Genomic DNA, 19,261 nt, shown 5'->3' on the forward strand with positions numbered 1-19,261 from the left:
AACTTTGTATGACAGGGTTGTACTTTTAGATGAGTTATCAATGTTGCCACTGCTCTCAACTTAGGAATAGAACTCATTTACTACAGGGCTCTTAATTTATACAGCTATTATAATTAAAGTATTAGAAACTCAGGATAACTTGTATGTTTCACATACAACTGAAACAGTTTCACCTGAAACTCTACGGATTAAAGCAAAACACACACATGGATTGATGTTTTATTTCTTGTACATTAAATAAAGTTCATCTTATGGTTAATCATTTTTTCACAATTGTATGCTTACAGAAAGATGTTTACCTTTACCTATCCCTTAGTCTGTTGGACCGTTATAAATGTTATTCTTCGCTTATATTAAAAAGCTAAAAAAAATCCTGATGTAAATTTAGAAAAGAGTAGGCATTGCATGGATTCTACACTCCATATGTTAGAATTTTCTATACCAGTACTAATTTGATCACATACACACCAAGATGCCTAACATCAATGCTAAAGATTCAGCACAAGTTTTATTTTCACATTATTTTGTTCATATAATAATTTGTAAACAAATGTATGTATTCAACCTTTGTTATATTGAACATAAGACAATACTACAGGTAGCCAGATCATATGCTCTAACAGAGACTAAAGGATAAGTGTTTTAACATAATGAGTTGGGATAGGACAAGGTCTCACTGCTAATTTGTTTCCTGTTCATACAATCGATTACTGGTACAGCATCAATCACTAACTTATATTGGTCACATACATTCTTCTACCAGTTGATAGTACATATTTATAGTTTACAGCACATTAAAGACCATAAAGTACCAACACTGGTACTTAGTTTTAGTAATTAGCTTTTAATTCCAACTGATTATTCTAAAGTAAGACATCCCCAACCTTTCCTCATGACTAAAATGATTGTGGTATAGGATAGCTGCCTGGCTGAGAGTTATAAGATTCCAACTTGTGAGATCAAACTCTGACATTCTGCAGAACTATGGCATAATTCTATTAATCTTGCTTTCTGAAGGAACAGTTCTGCCACAAGAATAATTTGATAGATAGTTATAAATCATTTATTGCGATAAAACACAACTACACATTGATCTTAAAAATTTACTTTATTTAAAAATGCTTTAACTAAATGTTAATACATATATGCTTAGTGTCTTAATCATAAGAAAAAAAAACACCACCTTTATTAAGTTTTAGTTTTCATAGTGAAACTAATGTATTAAATTTTGTTAATCATTATGTTCTGCATTGGTGGAATGATCAGATTCTCTTGGTTAAGCATTACAGACAACTTACATCATTTAATTACAACTCTGTGTTTCTTTCCCAAACTGTGTTCCTGAATGATTGTTCCATGAACTATGGAGTAATTAATGAATAGATATACATATTAATTAATTACCGTATGGAAATGTGTCAAATAAGTTCCCCTTTCAGATCATGCGGGCCACAATTAATGAGCACAGTGTCATGTGGCCAGCACAACGGCCAACCGCATTTGAGCTAAGTGGACTCGAAGGCACCTTAAAGCTACTGAAACTAAAAATCTCAGTCTTCACTAGGATTCAAACTCAGGATCCCCTTTTTAGAATCCAAGCAAATGACCACCCAGCCTTAGCACCTCATATTTCAAACAAGCCATTCTTGTTTCAGTTGTCTACCACCTTTTTGTGCAATGTAGGATTCTCTGATTATGTTGCACAAAAGTAAAAGTCTACAAACAGGCTCAATGCCACATCAGATTTTAGAATTTCTCTTACCAATATCGTGATAATAAAAAAGTTATGGTTAGGGTCTAAGTTAATCAACCTTATTTTTTTCACAAGTTTTTGTATGTATTTTATTATAGGCCTAGTTATATATCTGAAAAAAACTAATAAAGCTAAATTTAGAAAATGGTTTAATTATTTTTATTGTTTTATTAAAAAAACAGAAAATAATCTAGTTTAAAATATAAGCAAAGTGTTCAGCTAAATTCTCCAAATATGCGAAGTGTTCCGTTGAGAAAGTTCGGGAAATACTGCTTGGTCGTGTGGTTTGCATGCAGGACTGTCGTTCGGACTTAAGGATAGTCCTGGGATCAAAATCTGCCCGCTTCCATCCCCTGTCATCCTGTGGGAGGTTTGGACTAGAAAGTAAATTATCTTCAACTCTGAAGGAACATCGGAAACATATAAAACATTTTACTGCTTAAACTCTTTCTCTCCTAATTGATGATACCATCATTGATTTTACTCCATTCTGCAGCCTAATCAATGATATTGTCATTGATGTCAGTTTGGTTTTCTTTCCTCCCCAAATGTTTTTAATTGCTTATAATTTATTTTGAATAATTTCCCTATTAAAAAAAATAAGGTTTTCTTTTCATTTTTAATGTATTTTTACCAAAAACAATGTTATTAAAGAGTGGGGGCTTTAAAAAGGCTCTATTTTTTTATATGCATTTTTCAGGAGTGGTAATATGGGATAGTGACCTAAAGACAATAAACTGAAAGGTTATATATTAATATAATACTTTTTTTTAAATATGAATAACTATCATTAAAGAATACATTTAGCTCAATTTGGATCATAAAATATTGCCTAGATCTAGTCTAGATCTACTTCTAAAGTGACTTTTCCACAGTGGGTAAGTTTTTATTTTTAAATACCATTATCCAGAATAAACTTTTATTTTGGTTTGATAAACATCAATTTGTTTTCTTAAAAAAGGGCATGCATTCTCATTTAATTCTATACCAAATATAACATTTTCTGATAACAAGCATAAAACTTATTACAGTTTAATAAGAAAAGGGTAGTGAAATACATATGAGAAAATGAATAATACAGTAAGAACGTGGAAAATAATTACGGAGAGAAAGAGTTAACTAAATGAATGTCTGTTGACTAAGAATATCCTAGGTTCCTCTTCTCATCTCCCACCAGGTTCTCACCTAAAACAATCCATGTCAAAGCCAAGGGATTCGCCTGCAGTAATTAGAGCACCACATTTGCTGGCAAGTAGTTTTGAGCAGCATAAACATCTGAATAACATATTTTAAGCTTATATTCAGTAATATTTACAGATACTTCTCTCTACCATATAACACTTATCTGAAGTGCACAGTGGGAAACCCTTTCCTACATATCAATAGTTCTAAATATATGCTTTACATATATAATGGTAAGGAACAATATAAAAGGATAAAAATTTACTAGAAATTAAGCAGCATAAAATAAGCAATATTGTTGTAATATGCAATATTGTCAAACTGTGTTTCCCATTAAAAATTGCATGTTAATTTAGAGAGTAAGTAATTGTGTAATGTTGGCCCACAGTTCAGTGCAAAAGTTAAACCATAATGATTACTAACTGAAAGTCAATGTTTTACTGTTAAAATTTCATTTTTAAATTTAGAATATCTTTACAAATATGTATCACAATTGTGAACAATGAATATTAAAAATGTCTTTCTAAATGTGTTGTTTATTTTAATATTTGATTAGGAAAAATTATCAGAACCTTTAAGCAAATATACTTCCTTTAACCAAAAGTTATATACGATCTTTTTTGCCCAATTTTAGATTACTTAACAACAATAAAAATAACCCATAGAAATGTTTTCACAAAAGATCAAAATCTTAAAACCACATACCAGTATCATTCTGTGGGCCATCATCATGCATAGGTTAAACAAAAAAAAAAAGCTCAGCTCAGACTTCAGGGTTATTAAAAAATATATAAAACTATGACAATTGACATTCAAGGATAAATACTAAAAAAAATCTAATAAAAATTATAATAGGTAATGTACCTAATTGACTTAAGTTTTATACATAGGTTAAATTTATACATTTAGACAAGTAGATTACAGTGTACATTTTAAAATGCACATGCGCATTTTTAAAATATTTTTTTTTACAATCGTGGTCTTTTGACTCGTAGGCGGCCAGATGGAGCTCTATCTCTATTGTTTTCTTCTGATGATCTCTCTGTAGGAGTGCTTGCGGAAGGACACTTTGTAGCACTGGCCACATTTGAACTGTCACCTGAAGACCTCTCGTTCATCCGAGGCACTATAAAGTCTGCAGCAAACTGAGCCACATCGGGATTGGGCGTTATCAGCTGAATCAAAGTTAGCCTGGGTGGTGATGAGGTATGCTCTCCCAAGTAGACAATCAGAGAATCAAAGAATGCTTCGATGCACACATCCACAGGATAATAATCTAATAAATGGTATAATAAAAGTTTAATAATAATAAACTTTAAATAAAAAATACTTTTATTTAAATTTTATCAAAGAAATGTCATTATTAAAAATTTGATAATTCAAACGTAATAACAACACAATATGAATTAAATTATTATTAAAATCCTTAGATAAATTTCTTTTGCAAAAAATAAAGTACATGGTTGACATAACTTTTCTAGTAAAGTCTGAAGTCCTGATTGATGAGGTAGAAATGTATTTCAGATAAAAATGTTTTACAGGTCAAATATTACATGTGTGTGCATTTGGGGTGCATAAAATGTTGTTGCTTATTGTAGTATTGACCCAATAATATTCATGAAATAATAGGACTTCAGATTTCTAATTTTACTTTGACAAATATATGGGATAGATTGGTGTATGCTTAACAACTGAACCATACACACTGGGTAAAAGTCAAGTTAACTATTGAAGACTTTAATCTCCAATAAGCATCTTATATTAGTTGAAACAAGTAAACAATGATTGGCACAGTGACGCTCACAAAAATACTCTCCTTTTAAATTATAGGAAATGTTTTTACTCCATGTCACTTAATTTATTGTCTTTGAGTAAAGAAATGAAATCTGAATTACATTTGCTAATCATAAATGCATGATAGGTAAAAAAAAACACACCTTCTCCAATGATTGGGAAAGATAAACTATCCAGGCCAAGCCTTTCATCAGCAAATCTTAAACAGTTGGCATACACTTCCAAAAGAGCTTGCTTGTTGATAGTCTCATTCCCCTCTATCCAGTGGGGGGCTACTACATGTAACAAAGCCTCTACTGATCTATCAAACTGTCCACCTGCTGGAGTAGTCAGTACGTCAGGGGCCTCTAAATCACTTCCTGCAAAAACATCAGAAAGAATTCAGGGGAAAACAATAATAAAAAAAAAAGCACTTGTGTATAGTGCATCTTTCATGCTTTTGTATGGGTCAGTGCGCAGGAATCCCAACTCTTTTGTGAAGTGGAATGGGGGGGGGGGGGGGTTTAAACAGTGAGAAGGTTTTAGGTGCTCAGCAAACAAGGCTTGGTGACTGAGTTGGTTAATTGCTTGGCTGTCAAATCAAGGGGTCCCGGATTTGAATCCTGGTGAAGACTGGGATTTTTAATTTACCTAACATTAGTTCGGGAAAAGCAAAGGCGGTTGATTGTTGTGTTGTACTGGCCACATGACACCCTCATTAACGGTGTGCAAAAGAAACAGATGACCTTTACATCACCTGCTTCATAGATCGCAAGGTCTAAAACAAAGCAAAACAATGTTCAAACTGTTGCAGGTCAGATTGAATTTCATGATCTTTAGGGTACCTCTGAATCCACCCAGCTCTAATGGTTACCTGGCATTAGTTGGGGAAAAGTAAAGGTGGTTGGTCATTGTGCTGGATGCATAAAACCCTTGTTAACCATGGGCCACAGAAATAAAGGACCTTGACATCATCTTTCCCAAAGATTAAAAGGTCTGAAAGGGAACTTAACTTTTAAATTACATTGTACAAACTAGATTTGTTTAGTCAATTGATTACAAAGATCAAATGTTGCCAAACATAATAAATTATCCAAAATTAGGTAATGCAAATATAATCATGTATAAGACAAAACCTTATTTAAAAGTACTAGCTGGTTTTTTTCTTTTTAAAGATATTAAAAATAATCTATAACTTTGTCTTAAAAAAAATACCTCCACAAACAAACTTGTATATAAATGTAGCATTAGACATTAAGTTATTTACAGAAATTAATATTCCTAAACCCTATTGTCCACTATAGCTATTAATCCTTCCCATATCTTAATACTTCATATGTAAGTTAATCCCTTACTTATGTATTATTACTTTTTTTTATTATCAGTCTTTCAAATATATTTCTTGATTCACAATCACTACAATGTTTAATTTAATTAAGGATTTACAAACTGCAGGTCTTATAGCTTACAAATGTTAGTTGTTTTTTGTTGAATAGCAGAATACATCCTTAAAGCTAGAAAATCATCAAATCAAACTTTTCATTGATGTTGTCAATTATTGTTGAATAATATTGACTGCTGTAAAACATGTATTTTGACTAAGATACTATTGCATGTGCCAGGTATGAAAGAGGGGGGAAAGGGCTAGTGAAAGATAGAGACAAATGTGAATATTGAATGGCTACAACAGTAGATTTGAATGGGTTGAGACATATGTAAAAAATCTTAATTATCTGGTGATTTACATTCCATTTCTATAGTTTTACCCTAATATTGAAAGCCTAATATTACTAAGTTTAGTCTTTTTTTTTTTTGTTCATAAAAGAGAATTTCAAGATTGTCCTAAAGTCTGTGCTCAAGTTTATAGCCCACAAGGTGAGGTTAGATTATCTGTCTGGAGCTACAACCCAACAGACCTAGAAATTAACATCATCATGCCAACTTTAGTTCAAAACCCAAATATTTCCCACCTTTTGATCAAACAGATTACTAAACCACAACTAACCCTTATTTTCAATGTAATCACTGCAAGCAGCTCTCATCAAAGCCCCAGCTTTGGCTGCTATCTTCTGGCTGCACGGAGTCACTGTGTGAGTAAGTCCTCCATCAGTCCAATTAACGATGCCGACGGTGGACTGCTCTGACAAATCACTGACACTTATGCGGACAGCAAATAGGCCAGCAAGCTTAAAACTTAGGACCTGAAGATACAAGAAAAAAATAACTATTAATAACTTTGACAAGAACATTTGAAGGCTTTGACCACTGAGTAGTAAAGCCAGAACAGGGAGGGGGAGAAGGATTCAGCTGGAATTTTCTGAGTTCACCCTTGTATAAATTACAGACTATTCTTCATTAAAGAAGATTATTATGTCCTGTTTCCATAATTAATCTAGTCATACATGTTAATTAGAGACTTCAACTCTGCTAAGTCATTAGTTTTCTTGGCTGATTCAGGCAACCCTTTCCCTTATCTAATCGCACCAAGAAAGAAGGAGCATTGGGATGAATTAGTCCTAGCTTATGGAATAAGAGATGGGCAACCTAAAAAGTAAGAAATGTAACAATATGTAGAAGACTTATTAAAAATTAACAGTGGCAATTAATACAAATATCAATAGTTAAATCACTTTTATATAAAGCCTCTATAGGACAGAAAAGTAAAAGTGAAGCAAATGTAATTAATACATATAAAACAGTTACATCATCTTATAGTAATGAAAAACTGAAAATAACAGCGTGCTATTGCCCCAGAATGCAAAAAAGCCTACATCTCAATGGTAAAAAGGCTGGCTAGAAGAAAAATATCATTTTACAAATGAAATGTGCTCCTTCAATAAAAAGAAAAAGATAATAACATCCTCTTAGGATGTTATAAAAGTTATAGACCAATATCTCTAACATCCAACATTGGCAAAATTGCAGAAAAAATGATCAATAACCGACTTTATTGGTGGCTAGAAAGTACTTGCTCACTCCACAATGCACAAGCTGGCTTCAGGAAAGCAAGTAGAACAGAAGACCACCTCTTTCGTTTTATCCAGGACACAGTAGAAGGGTTTCATGAAAACAAGCACACTACAGCAGTATTTATAGATTTGCAGCAAGCCTATGATAGAGTGTGGAGAAAAGGTCTATTTTTGAAGATGAAAAAAATGGGCATCCATGGAAAAATGTACAGCTGGATCAGAGCATTCTTAAAAAACAGAACCATCCAAACCCGATTCGAAGGTGCCATCTCTAGTCAAAAAAGTTTGGAAGAAGGACTACCACAAGGTTCAGCCCTTAGCTGCACTCTCTTTCTAATCTTCATGAATGACCTCCCGGACCTCATTTCGGTCAATAAGGCACTTTATGCAGACGACCTTTTAATTTGGACTACAGAGAAATATCCAGTGCTGACTAGATCCAAACTAAATAGAGCCCTCACAACTATCTCCACATATTCAAAATTATGGAAAATGGAAATAAACAAAGAAAAGTCAGTTTATTCAATCTTTAGCCACAGCAACAAAACAGCAAAAAGAAACTACATCCTAAAAATAGACTCTCAGCCAATAAATAAAGAAGAAAATCCAACATATCTTGGTGTAAAACTAGACCAAAGACTGTCTCTAAAACACTTTATGGCAGATTTAAAAGAAAAGGCATCACAAAGATTAAACGTAATAAAACACCTAGCAGGAACATCCTGGGGAGCTGAAAAGAAAACCTTAAGACAGTTATACACTGGATATGTCAGATCTGTAATGGATAACTGTCTCTCCATACAAGTAGCTGCCAACAAAACCTATCAATCATCATTAGATACAATCCAAAACCAAGCCTTGCGGTTAATTAGTGGAGGTATGAGAACTACTCCCACAGCAGCCTGTGAAATAGACTCCAATATTGAACCTCTTAAGTTAAGGCGCAACAGAGCAGCATTAGAAGCTATTGAGAGATACAGAAGGTTGGAGGACGATCATCCAAATAAATTACTAACACAGAGAAATAGGAAAAACAATCAAAAAAAGCAAAGGACTCTGATCCAACTTACTGACGAACTAGCCCTAAAACACCACCTACCCAATAACAGAGAAAAAATTACCAGGTTTTCAAACATTACGCCCGGACTAAACTACAAACAACCAACCATCAAAACACATTTACTAAATAACACCTTAACAAAAGAATCAAATCCACTGGAGCTCAAAGTAGGCACGCTTGAAACAATCGAAAGCTATCAAAAAACAGCTATCCATATTTATACAGACGGATCGGCTTTCAAAGCTACCATCAATGCTGGTCTTGGTGCCTTCCTGGTCTTCCCTAAAAATAAACACTTTGAGATAAGCGCACCCTGTGGTGATTACTGCTCAAACTTCCAAGCCGAAATTGAGGCAATTACCATAGCACTCCAGACAGTGGAAAACAAATTATATGAAGGAGTGCAACCACCATCAGATATTGTTGTCTTTACAGACTCCCAATCTACTCTGCAAGCACTTAACAGAGCACCCCAAACAGCCCAAGAGAGTTGACAACACTCAGTGTGATAATCCACCAGATGATATCAAAATTAAATATCAATATTACACTACAGTGGATCCCTGGACACATTGGCATCAAGGGAAATGAAAAGGCAGATAAGCTATCAAAGGCAGGTTCAACTATGGAACAACCAGATAGACCTGTTAACTACCTCACCCTAAGGTCAATGTTAGTCAACAATCACAAAGAGGAGTGGCTCAACCAATGGGCATCAGGAAACACAGGCAGAGCCATGTACAGAGAAATGACTACGCCTAACAAACTGGACAGTATTAACTTCCTCCCCCGCAAAGAACAATCTACAATCTTCCAACTAAGAACAGGACACACACCACTATTAAATTACCACCTGAACAAAATAAACTCCACACAACTACCCCTTTGCAGACATTGCGCCCACCCCTTTGAAACCGTAAACCATATCCTCTTTGAATGCCCCTCCCTAATCCACCTTAGGCAGACCCTACTTCCACTACAGCCCAACATAACCAACACCCTGTACGGCAGTGCTGAACAACTGAAGAAAACAGCACACTTTTTTTCCTTGGCACAGTCTGCAAAAGAGCTCACAGCTCAGCAGCAATAAAGCTGGCTAGAAGAAGAAGAAGAAGAAGGATGTTATTATCTTTTTCTTTTTATTGTATAGAAGAAAATCTCTACAACTCAAATAATATAATCTAATTCTTAATACTAGCTGTTGCGTAAAATAGCTCAAGTGCCAGAAGTATCCAAGAAAACTCACAAACTATTGCAGTTTCAATATCCAAGACTGAGAGTATTATCATGTACATTACTTGTTTTATAATCATTTATACTAAAGAAATGTCTGTAAAAGTTAAAAATAATTATTTTATAGCAAGTTACATATATGCAAGACATTGACTCTAGAATTGCTGAATTCAATAAATAAGTACAAGATTTAATATAAAAAAAATCTGGTTGTCTTCCAAGACCAAGAGTAATATGGCAGGGGAAAATCAGTTAAGAATTTCTCAATCTATATGACCAAATGGTATCCTGTGCTAATTTTATAATTCCCTATAGATGAGAAACATAACTGAGAAATGGCTCAGCTGGAAAATGTCCTTTGTTTAAGAACTGAACATAACTTCAAACCTAGGACATCTAGAACAGCAGATATATAATACAATCTGCATCCAGACTGTATTACATGGTCAACATTTATTGAAAGACCTTTCATTAGGCTTCATCAAAGACAGTGCAGGGGGTGACCCAACTGAATACTCTGTAAGATCCACTACTTGTTAAGATCATACAACACTCCCTATTGCAGACAGCTGACATTTCTCATCCAGTGCACATATTCTTATTCCACAAAATCAACAATGGGAGCATTGTTATGGAGTCAAAACTATGTATGAAAATTGTTTACAATTTCAAAACCAAAAAAAAGTTATTTACCTCATTTGATGCTGAATTAGGAAGTATGTTGATGGCTAATTTATCCAGAAAATCAAATGAAGTATTTTGATAGCTGCTGCCTGGAGTAGATAATCCTGAGACCCGGGTAACTCTTTCTGAACTTGCAGAACTTTCTTTGAAAATAATAACAACACCAATTAAGATATATATATATAATTGATTCTAGTTGAGTCATCTATGAATATGCTGTAAATAATTTCTTTTCATATATATACATTGTTTAAGAGTTAATGATAATGACATTTTTTTTGTTGATGGTTGAGTTATCACTGTTACAGTGCAATAGGGATGTATTTGTCTACCCTCTACAAACTTTTTATTGGAGGGATAGTGTGTTAGTATTTGCATATATATCTTCTTTTGCTGGATCATCCAAAGTAGACCAGGTCAACATTTTACATTTTTTCTGTAAAGAGCATGAAAGATTGGTATAATGTCCACAAAGCATGGCAAGCTCAGTAGATCTCTAAATGTTTTTGATATCATGGCAAATTTAGGCCCATTGAAACTTTGAAGAGGTTAGTCCATTTTAACATCTGAAAAGCAGAAGTTGAGATCAGAAATTGCCAAAATAAGTAGATCTGCTAGGCATCTGTTTCCAAATTGCAGCATCATGTATTTCTGGGTCAACCCCTCCTTCCTTTGGGGTTCTAGAAGAGGGTTTGTCTTGTAGTGTTGGCATTTGCCAATCAGGTGTCTATGTATTAAAATCAAATTCTAGCCTAATGGTCAAGTACTTTGAAATACATTCATATACATGTGCATATTATATGTCAATAGATAATATTTAAGTTAAGAAAGAGAAATATTGTCTATACCTGAAATAAAGCTGTGACTTTGAAAAGTTTCATCATTTTTCTGATTTGATGTTTTCTGAAGAGTCTGAGATGAAGAAATTGGTGACATCTTAGGCCATGAGAGTGCACTTATTGGAGAGTTCTTCTGAGCTGGTGATATGTCTGTTTTGGCTGGGGAATGTTGTCGGGATCGGCTTTCATGGGGTGAAGAGCTTACAAAAGATCTTTGTTTCCGTTCACTGCTCACATATGTGGTTATGGTATTTTGTGGTTGCTTCAATACAAATGCTTCATTTGTAGCTATGACTGGCTTTGGTGGTGTTGAAACAAATGACTTTTGATTATCATCTTTTGAGTTAAGGGAAGTGGAGGGTGATAAAGATTTGATAAATGATTTGAAATTTGAGCTGATGTTTTTTTTCTTTTCGGACCAGATTCTTTTAAAATTTTCTGCTGTTAAGTTACTGTTATGTTTTTTGTTCCTATAATCTGGACAGTAAACATTTGAATTAGATTGGTCATCTACTTCCATGAGATCACTTTCGCAGCTCAAACACTGCTGCTGACAGTTTATGCCAGCAGTACTGTCCCTCATGGCTGACCATCTGTAGTCATTTCTATTGGCCAATTTAGTAGGGGTGAGAACAACATCTTTGAAAGGTGACTTAGAGTCTTCAACTTTGTCAACACTGTGATGAGAAGTAGTAGATGTGTTAGCAGAATTCTCAGGCTGTTGGCGTGGGGTTGGGAATGGCCTTCTGATGCCCTCAGGACGAGTTGAGACAAAAGCAGAATTACCAGAATTAACTACAGTGTTGGTAGCAACTGAATTAGTCAGCTGTGATACCATGGGAGGTGTGGAAGAATAAGGAGTTGCCTTACAACCCTCAATTATCAAGTCTGAAGAAACCCTCTGACTGTTAGGAACCACCTTATCAAGAGGATTTCTGTTATGCCTGTTATCTGATTTCGTAGATGCAGCACACTTTTTTTCACTTTCCCTTTGAATCAGCTTAGATGAGATCACATCCTCATTTACATTTTCAGAGCTCTGTGCCCCATGATCCATGGGACTTCCTTCTATGTTCGCAACAGCTAAAACATTTTGACCCAGATATGCCTGTGTTTCTTTTGTTGAAGACCCCCTCCCTTGGGGGCGTTTCCTTAGTGGTGGAATTCTTTTATTTATTGAATCAGCTTTATCAGAATCAGAGTTCTCACTGTCAGTATCTTGATTTCTTTGTAGGTAAAGTGCTTTCTTGGTGGTCACCACTACTGGGAAACTTGAAGTACTCTGTTTTACTTTTTTGTTGGAAGCTTTCTTTTTTTCATCCACTGGTGATCCTGAGTTTTCCTGCTCTTCATTTTCCTCAGAATCAGATTCAAAATATCCAAGACGTTTGCGTTTACTACAATTAATTTTATGGCGGCTACCTACTTTTGAGGTAGACCTATCTTCAATAATTGAGGAATCTGATGTAATGGGTTTAAATGGTGATATTTCAGAAGACAATGCAATGCCCACTGGAAGTGAGGCATTAGCACTTTGATTCTGGGCAGAATATGCAGAATTTCTGCCTGCTCGTCTGGTGGCTGCTATCTCAGGACCAATGCTATCATGCTCCTGGAAAGTACTAACATTGCATTGGCCACAGCTCTTTTTTGATCTTAAGTTTGACTTGGCTGCTATTTTAATGTCCAAATCAGAATTTGGCTGCTCAGCCAGACAACTTTCTTCTCCATTATCTCCACTATCAGAGACTTCTTCTTCTGAGGATGATTCAGGCCGAGTTCGTGGAGGAGTAATACTCCTTACACTGTCACCTTCGTCTGCACTAAAATATTCGTCTTCATTTGATTGGCATGGGGGGAATATTACGTTCAAGTCATTTTCAGCTTCTTTTAGTGTTTTTTCGTGAAACAAATATTTTTGGTTTTCATCATCACTAGGCTCAGATTGATTATTTCCCATTATTAATATATCTTGAGTTAGATCTGAAAAGAAGAAAATATAATTAAATTCTCTTTGAAATTAAAAGTTAACTGAATTCTAAAAAAATATTGTCAACAAATGTCTAGGTTTTTTTACTAAAAAAAAACAAACCAGGATTACAAAGAGAGTATGTGTGAAACAAATTCAAATTAATCCCCTGCAGATAAAAAGGCGGTTTTAAATATTATTTTTAATACAAAAATATCAGTTAGCTAATAAAGAGCATAATAACTACAATCCTCCAACCTTCCATATAAAATAGATGTGTGCAGTGCAAAAGTTCTGCCTATGTGTTTGCAATGTTTGGAAAGTCTAGTACTTCACATTCAGGACAGTAGCCTACTATTCCGTCTGAGTGTTAAAATACCTTTAAATAGTCAAACTGATGGGCTCTGACTTTAAAATTACAGAAAGTAGCCAGCTCTAAAGCTACCTTTACACCTGATGAAAGCCTAAATTCAAAGAATGAAATCAGGGACATTGAAGGCTAAGTTTGTTTACAACAGAAAAGTTTACCTTCTGAAGAAAAAAAGCATTAAATATTTTATTCCTTCCGCCCTCCTTCAACACGAATCTAAAAAAAAAACAACTTCAAACATTAGTCTAGTCGAACCCAGAATAAAAAGTTTTATCTTACAACAGCTAGGGAGTTTATATATTCAGAAGACTCAATAGCCTAGCTTCTATATTAGAAACAAGTTCAATGACTAATAAGGATTATCTGTCACAAAACAAATTTTTAAAATTCTTTTTATTAGTGATTGTAGAGGGTGACAATGTTTTAATTGCTGACTCTGCAAAGAATGGCCTGAAAGAAGAAAATCTGAATTCTTTCAAAAAATATTTCCAGTGACTGCATTGTAAAGAAATCGCCCATTAACAAAATTAGATGTCACTGATCCAGCCAAGTAAACCATTGCATCTGGTTAAAGTCTATATTCATTTCTAAAATAAAGTCCCATTCTTCTAAGTGAATTTTCTGTTGGTGCTATTATGGAATCAAGAATAAAACACTAGAGGCATTATGATAATAAAATCATTGCCAATATTCTAACATATTGAAGAAAAGTCCATGACGAATTTAAATCATTAAATGTGTTAATACTTTTAAAAATGTACAGAATGTTTTATATAACTTTATGCTGTGTTAACTTTTTGGATTGCTGCATTTTGTGTATGTTACATGCTTGAAAAATGATTTTATATATTCAAATAAGAAGTTGCTGAATTCTTTTAAATTATGAAGAATTAATTATTTTTAATATTTTCTTTAAATAATGGATATAAATTATACTGCAGGAGCTTAACTGCACTCATACACACAAAATGCATGCAAAGCACTATTGATTGTACATTTAGATAAGAGGACTATGACAGTTTTCTGCAGCTTTATTTCTGGTCCAGGCAGTCTGAGCATTCTATAATAGATATAATTGCTTTACAGGTATTGTGACAACTTCTCTCTCTCAAGAACTGTGAAGAATTAATGTGTTTGAAAATGAAAACATGCTTGAGTTTTTTTTAATGCTTCAAAAGTATGTTTGTTTCACTGGTCATCAAACTGTACATGAATTAAAAAAGGAACTTTCCTTTGGGTCACTAAAAATGCTTAAAAAAGTATCTGAGATACTGAGTATCAGTATCTCTACTGAGTTCTTATGCAAGAACAACCAAATGAGCAATGTTTTAGAGGGAGATAATGTTCAATAATAAAATTGCATATGAGGCTTGCTTGTGTGACTCACTTTCATTCAGATAGCTCTAAAGTGGTTTGCAAGAAGTGGCGTAACCACTACAACTATCAATTTCTACTGAAGATCATTTCATTAGACTTAGATGATGATCGTCTTGATCTAGACAATCTTGTAATTCTAGACTCTCTGTCTCTCTAGATGTCTAGATCTACTTATAATCTAATATGTATCTAGATTTAGATCTAGATCTAGACTCTAGAGTAAAAGATCTAGATCTCTTTCTCTAGATCTACTTATAATCTTAATATGTATCTCGACATAGACTAGAGTAAAAGATCTAGATCCGCTATATATATAAGTACATATATATTATAATATAAGTCCAATTTTCCGCTATATATATAAGTACATATATATTATAATATAAGTCCAATTTTGTAAAGTAGGCCTACTAAATCTATCTAGATCTAGACCTTAGATCTCTTCTATTCCCATTTGCTTCAGAAAACTCCTGGAGAACGGCAGGCAGGCAGGGAACAAATGTGGGCTAGGGCCATCCTAACAACAGGCAGGGCAAAGCATATAGATCTAGATCTAGCTGCGGGCATACTCTCACAACTCAGATACTGCCCATTCAAAGATTAGATCTAGAATCTAGATCAAAAGTATTCAAATTTACATCTAGATATAGACTTGAGTTCTAGATCTAGGACTGGGGTCTATAGAAAACAAGATTTAAAAAAAAAAGAACTCTAACTTTCTCAATTGACAGATATCATGTGTGCGCATATTTAAAAGTATGTCTTATAAATATTTCACTTTCTTCCAAAAAATAAATAAATAATAAAATCAGATTTCTTTTTTGTCAAAGAAATATAACTTTATAAGATTTTTTGTTAGAAAAATGGATCAGAAGACATTTTCAGAATTCTGACAATTTCTGGAAAATTCCCATCACTAATAAATTATAAATTTACAATATTTATGTCACAACGTAGATATATTTAATTCAATATGAATCATGCATGGCTCATTATCATGATTATGTGTGTGCAAATGTGCTAAGAATCCCTCCTTCATCCTCCAAGCTCAACCCCCTGAGCCCTCATAAAAATAGTCTTGCTACAGTCATGACATGTTCTTAAAGGGAAACTCCGATGGTTTTGACAATTTTTGATATAATATGTGTTTTGATGTACAGATAATGAATATATGATTCTTTTTTTTTTATTTGCAATAATAATTTAGTAATTGATGTTTTTCCGACGTAATTTTCCTGCGCATCCAAAACAGTCAGACTTTCACCGGATTTCTATGTGACGTCACAAATGCGTTTTAATCTATTGACTTATTGTATAACAGGAGACCATACAGCAAAGTTTACATTCTCGTAAAAGAAATATATCTTCGTCCATGCAGTTAGATCTAGGATCTTGTAAGCAGAGAAAAAATGCGTGTATTAAAAGTAGATTTACATGCTTGGCTAACCATGGCAGTGTGTATTTCTCGCCAGACCGCTCAACACACAACAAACACTATCGCTTGTTGTCTTGTCATGACCGACTACACGTAGTCTCAACTAGCCTTACACTGACCATCTTGTTCGAATCAGTCAGACACACGATCTATTTACTTCTTGGGACAGGGAGAGGCTTAGATGAAAATGTTACTCTTTTTCTCAAGTTGATTATTAAACCCTAATGCTTTTAGATCTATCTATACATATATATATATAACTGTATCATAGCTCTGGACTAGGCGTCACTAAGCCTAACAGCTACTGTAGCAATACGATTGGTCAAATCTAGTTTCTCTTTCAGTATTGTTGAGGGAAGTGACATTTGACATGGTTAAAAACAAAATCTCATAGAACCCCATTTTTTTTTAGATGTCAAGCATATATACTGACTAATTTATTAAATATAAATGTTTCTAAACATTTAAATAAAAAATGGTAAAATGTTTACTATTACAACTTTTTACGCAGAATTTAAATATGTCAATAACTCAAATTTGAAAAACCACCGGAGTTTCCCTTTAAGTTTAAAAATAAAACTTATAAAAGCTACATACTCACGTAGTCATAGATTCTGAGATGAACAGTCACTGAGTCAGTGAGTGAGTGACAGATACCCAGCCAGTGATTGGTGATACTGAGATAGATCTAGATCTCTAGAGACTAGTTAGGCTAGTAATAATATAATCTAGAGTCTAGAGTATTCTAGATCCTAGAGTTAGAGAGATACTAAAAATTTCGGTATACCAAAGGCAAAGTTTCTAAATTAAAATTCTTTTTATCTCTTGGACTTGGATAAAAAATTAATTTTAGATGTAGTTTTACTCAAAGACAGAGACTAAATTTAAGTCGTCTAAGTTAAAATAAAATGTTTTAGATTAGAATAATTAAATAATTTAAATCATTAGACTCATTTAGTAAACTTAGATCTAGTGTTTTTATAATTATTAGTTTTAACTTTTACTTAGTCAACTGAGTCAGTGACTCTGAGTGAGTGTTAAAAAAGTTACACGTTATTTTTATTATTTTAGTGACAGTACAGACTTATTTATTACTAGATCTATGGGTTATACTACTCTAGAGCCTAGACTTAGACTCCAATAAATTTCTTGAGCTTAAATTTAGACCTAAGCATTAAGATCTTGAGATCTAGATAGATCTAGATTAGAATGAAGTCTTAAGTTAAAATAATAGACTACTGAAAAACGTAAACATTCCTTTTTTATATCTTCAATTCAAAAGTTTTATACGGATGTTGTATGAGAGTAATCGGCCTTAGATTCTAAATCCTAGTTCTAAGCATAGACCTATATTTATAGACATAAAAAGTACCTATATTCTATTATGTAGTATATATATAGGTCTGTGATTTTGACTCTCACAGGCCTTTTAAATTTCCGACATTCGTGTTGTGGGCCACATCACCGAAAAGATACACAACTGAAATTAAAAGACTTGAAATCATTTCTATTAGAAACGAATACATATATTACCAATAACACTAGTAGATCTACTTACACTTATGACACTTTGGACTTTTTCACGTTTATAGTTTGTGCGAAATTAATTTCCGCATAGCTATCTGGCGGCATATCTTATCTTATCTCATAGCGTAAGGTGGGGGAAAACGCCCCCCCCCCACTAAGCTTCTGTGGCCTGTTAAAGCTAGGTTATTAATACATTTGAGGCTTAAATTTATTATTCATGTAGTGCAATATGTCTTCTTTACAAATTAGTTTTAAAAATGATTTTGTGTCAAGGCATTTAAAACTTATGGCATAAAATTTAAGAATTTGAAATAGGGCTTTTTACCCCACACCCAATAAGCCCTTCCATGAGGCTTCTTACTCGAAGAGTAAAATTATGAAAAATAGTGTTTGTGTTTTTTTTACCTTATGGATGCTTTTTATGTTACTCTGTATATATTTATACATATAATTTTGTTTTAAAATAGTTTTAGGCCAAAAATTATGCCAACATATTTTTCACCACATAGTTAACGAGAGTAGGCCTATCATGTGGCCAGCACCACTGGCGGATCCAGTGGGGGGGGGCGGTAGGGGTGATCGCACCCCCCACTCGGTCGACCCCCCCCCCCCCAAGGGTGGCGGCGGACGAATTTTAGTATAGAATTCACACAATTTGTATACGAATGTATTACTTATGTTACTAAAATATACTAATTATTTATATTTCAGCCTATTTTTATATTATTTCGCCCCCCCCCCTCTAGCATGTTGGCCGTCTTGGTGGGGTCGGGAGGGGGCAATGGTATCAAACCCGCCCCCCCTCCAATAAACTTTCGAGTGTGGGGCGGTCCAATTTATCTGTAGAAATCACAGCTTGCTAACAGAACCAATTAAATATCTATATGATTAAAACTTGTTATTGATATTTTAACCGATCTTTATGTTATGTTGTTCCCCTGTTAGCCAATTGAGGGGGGGGGGGGGCGAATACCTCTACTGCCCTTCCCATCTAAACTCTTTGAGTGCGGGGGGGGGAGCGGTCCTACTTTTATGGAGAAATCATAGTTTGTGAACAAAATTAGTTCAATTAATATATACATTTTATATT

The 19,261-nt window shown here is 34.0% G+C and overlaps 1 protein-coding gene across 3 annotated transcripts; it reads right to left on the reverse strand.

The window, feature by feature from the left end:
* Positions 1-205: 205 nt before the first annotated feature.
* On the reverse strand, positions 206-17,928 carry LOC106057471 (uncharacterized). Of its 3 annotated transcripts, none has more exons than XM_056007840.1 (6): positions 17,246-17,928; positions 11,503-13,476; positions 10,664-10,797; positions 6,714-6,909; positions 4,873-5,088; positions 206-4,211 (listed from the first exon to the last, which is right to left on the reverse strand). In XM_056007840.1, the coding sequence occupies exons 2-6, from the start codon at positions 13,451-13,453 to the stop codon at positions 3,904-3,906; spliced, it is 2,805 nt and encodes a 934-aa protein (XP_055863815.1). In that variant the 5' UTR covers positions 13,454-13,476; positions 17,246-17,928; the 3' UTR covers positions 206-3,903. The 3 variants fall into 3 exon arrangements, with proteins under 3 accessions (XP_055863815.1, XP_055863816.1, XP_055863817.1); XM_056007841.1 differs by having other exon boundaries at positions 17,242-17,928; XM_056007842.1 differs by lacking the exon at positions 17,246-17,928 and adding an exon at positions 13,991-14,008.
* Between the last annotated feature and the right edge of the window lie 1,333 nt (positions 17,929-19,261).

The sequence above is a fragment of the Biomphalaria glabrata genome, chromosome 13 (genome assembly GCF_947242115.1).
Source record: "Biomphalaria glabrata chromosome 13, xgBioGlab47.1, whole genome shotgun sequence".
In the NCBI taxonomy this organism is placed as follows: Eukaryota; Metazoa; Mollusca; class Gastropoda; family Planorbidae; genus Biomphalaria; species Biomphalaria glabrata.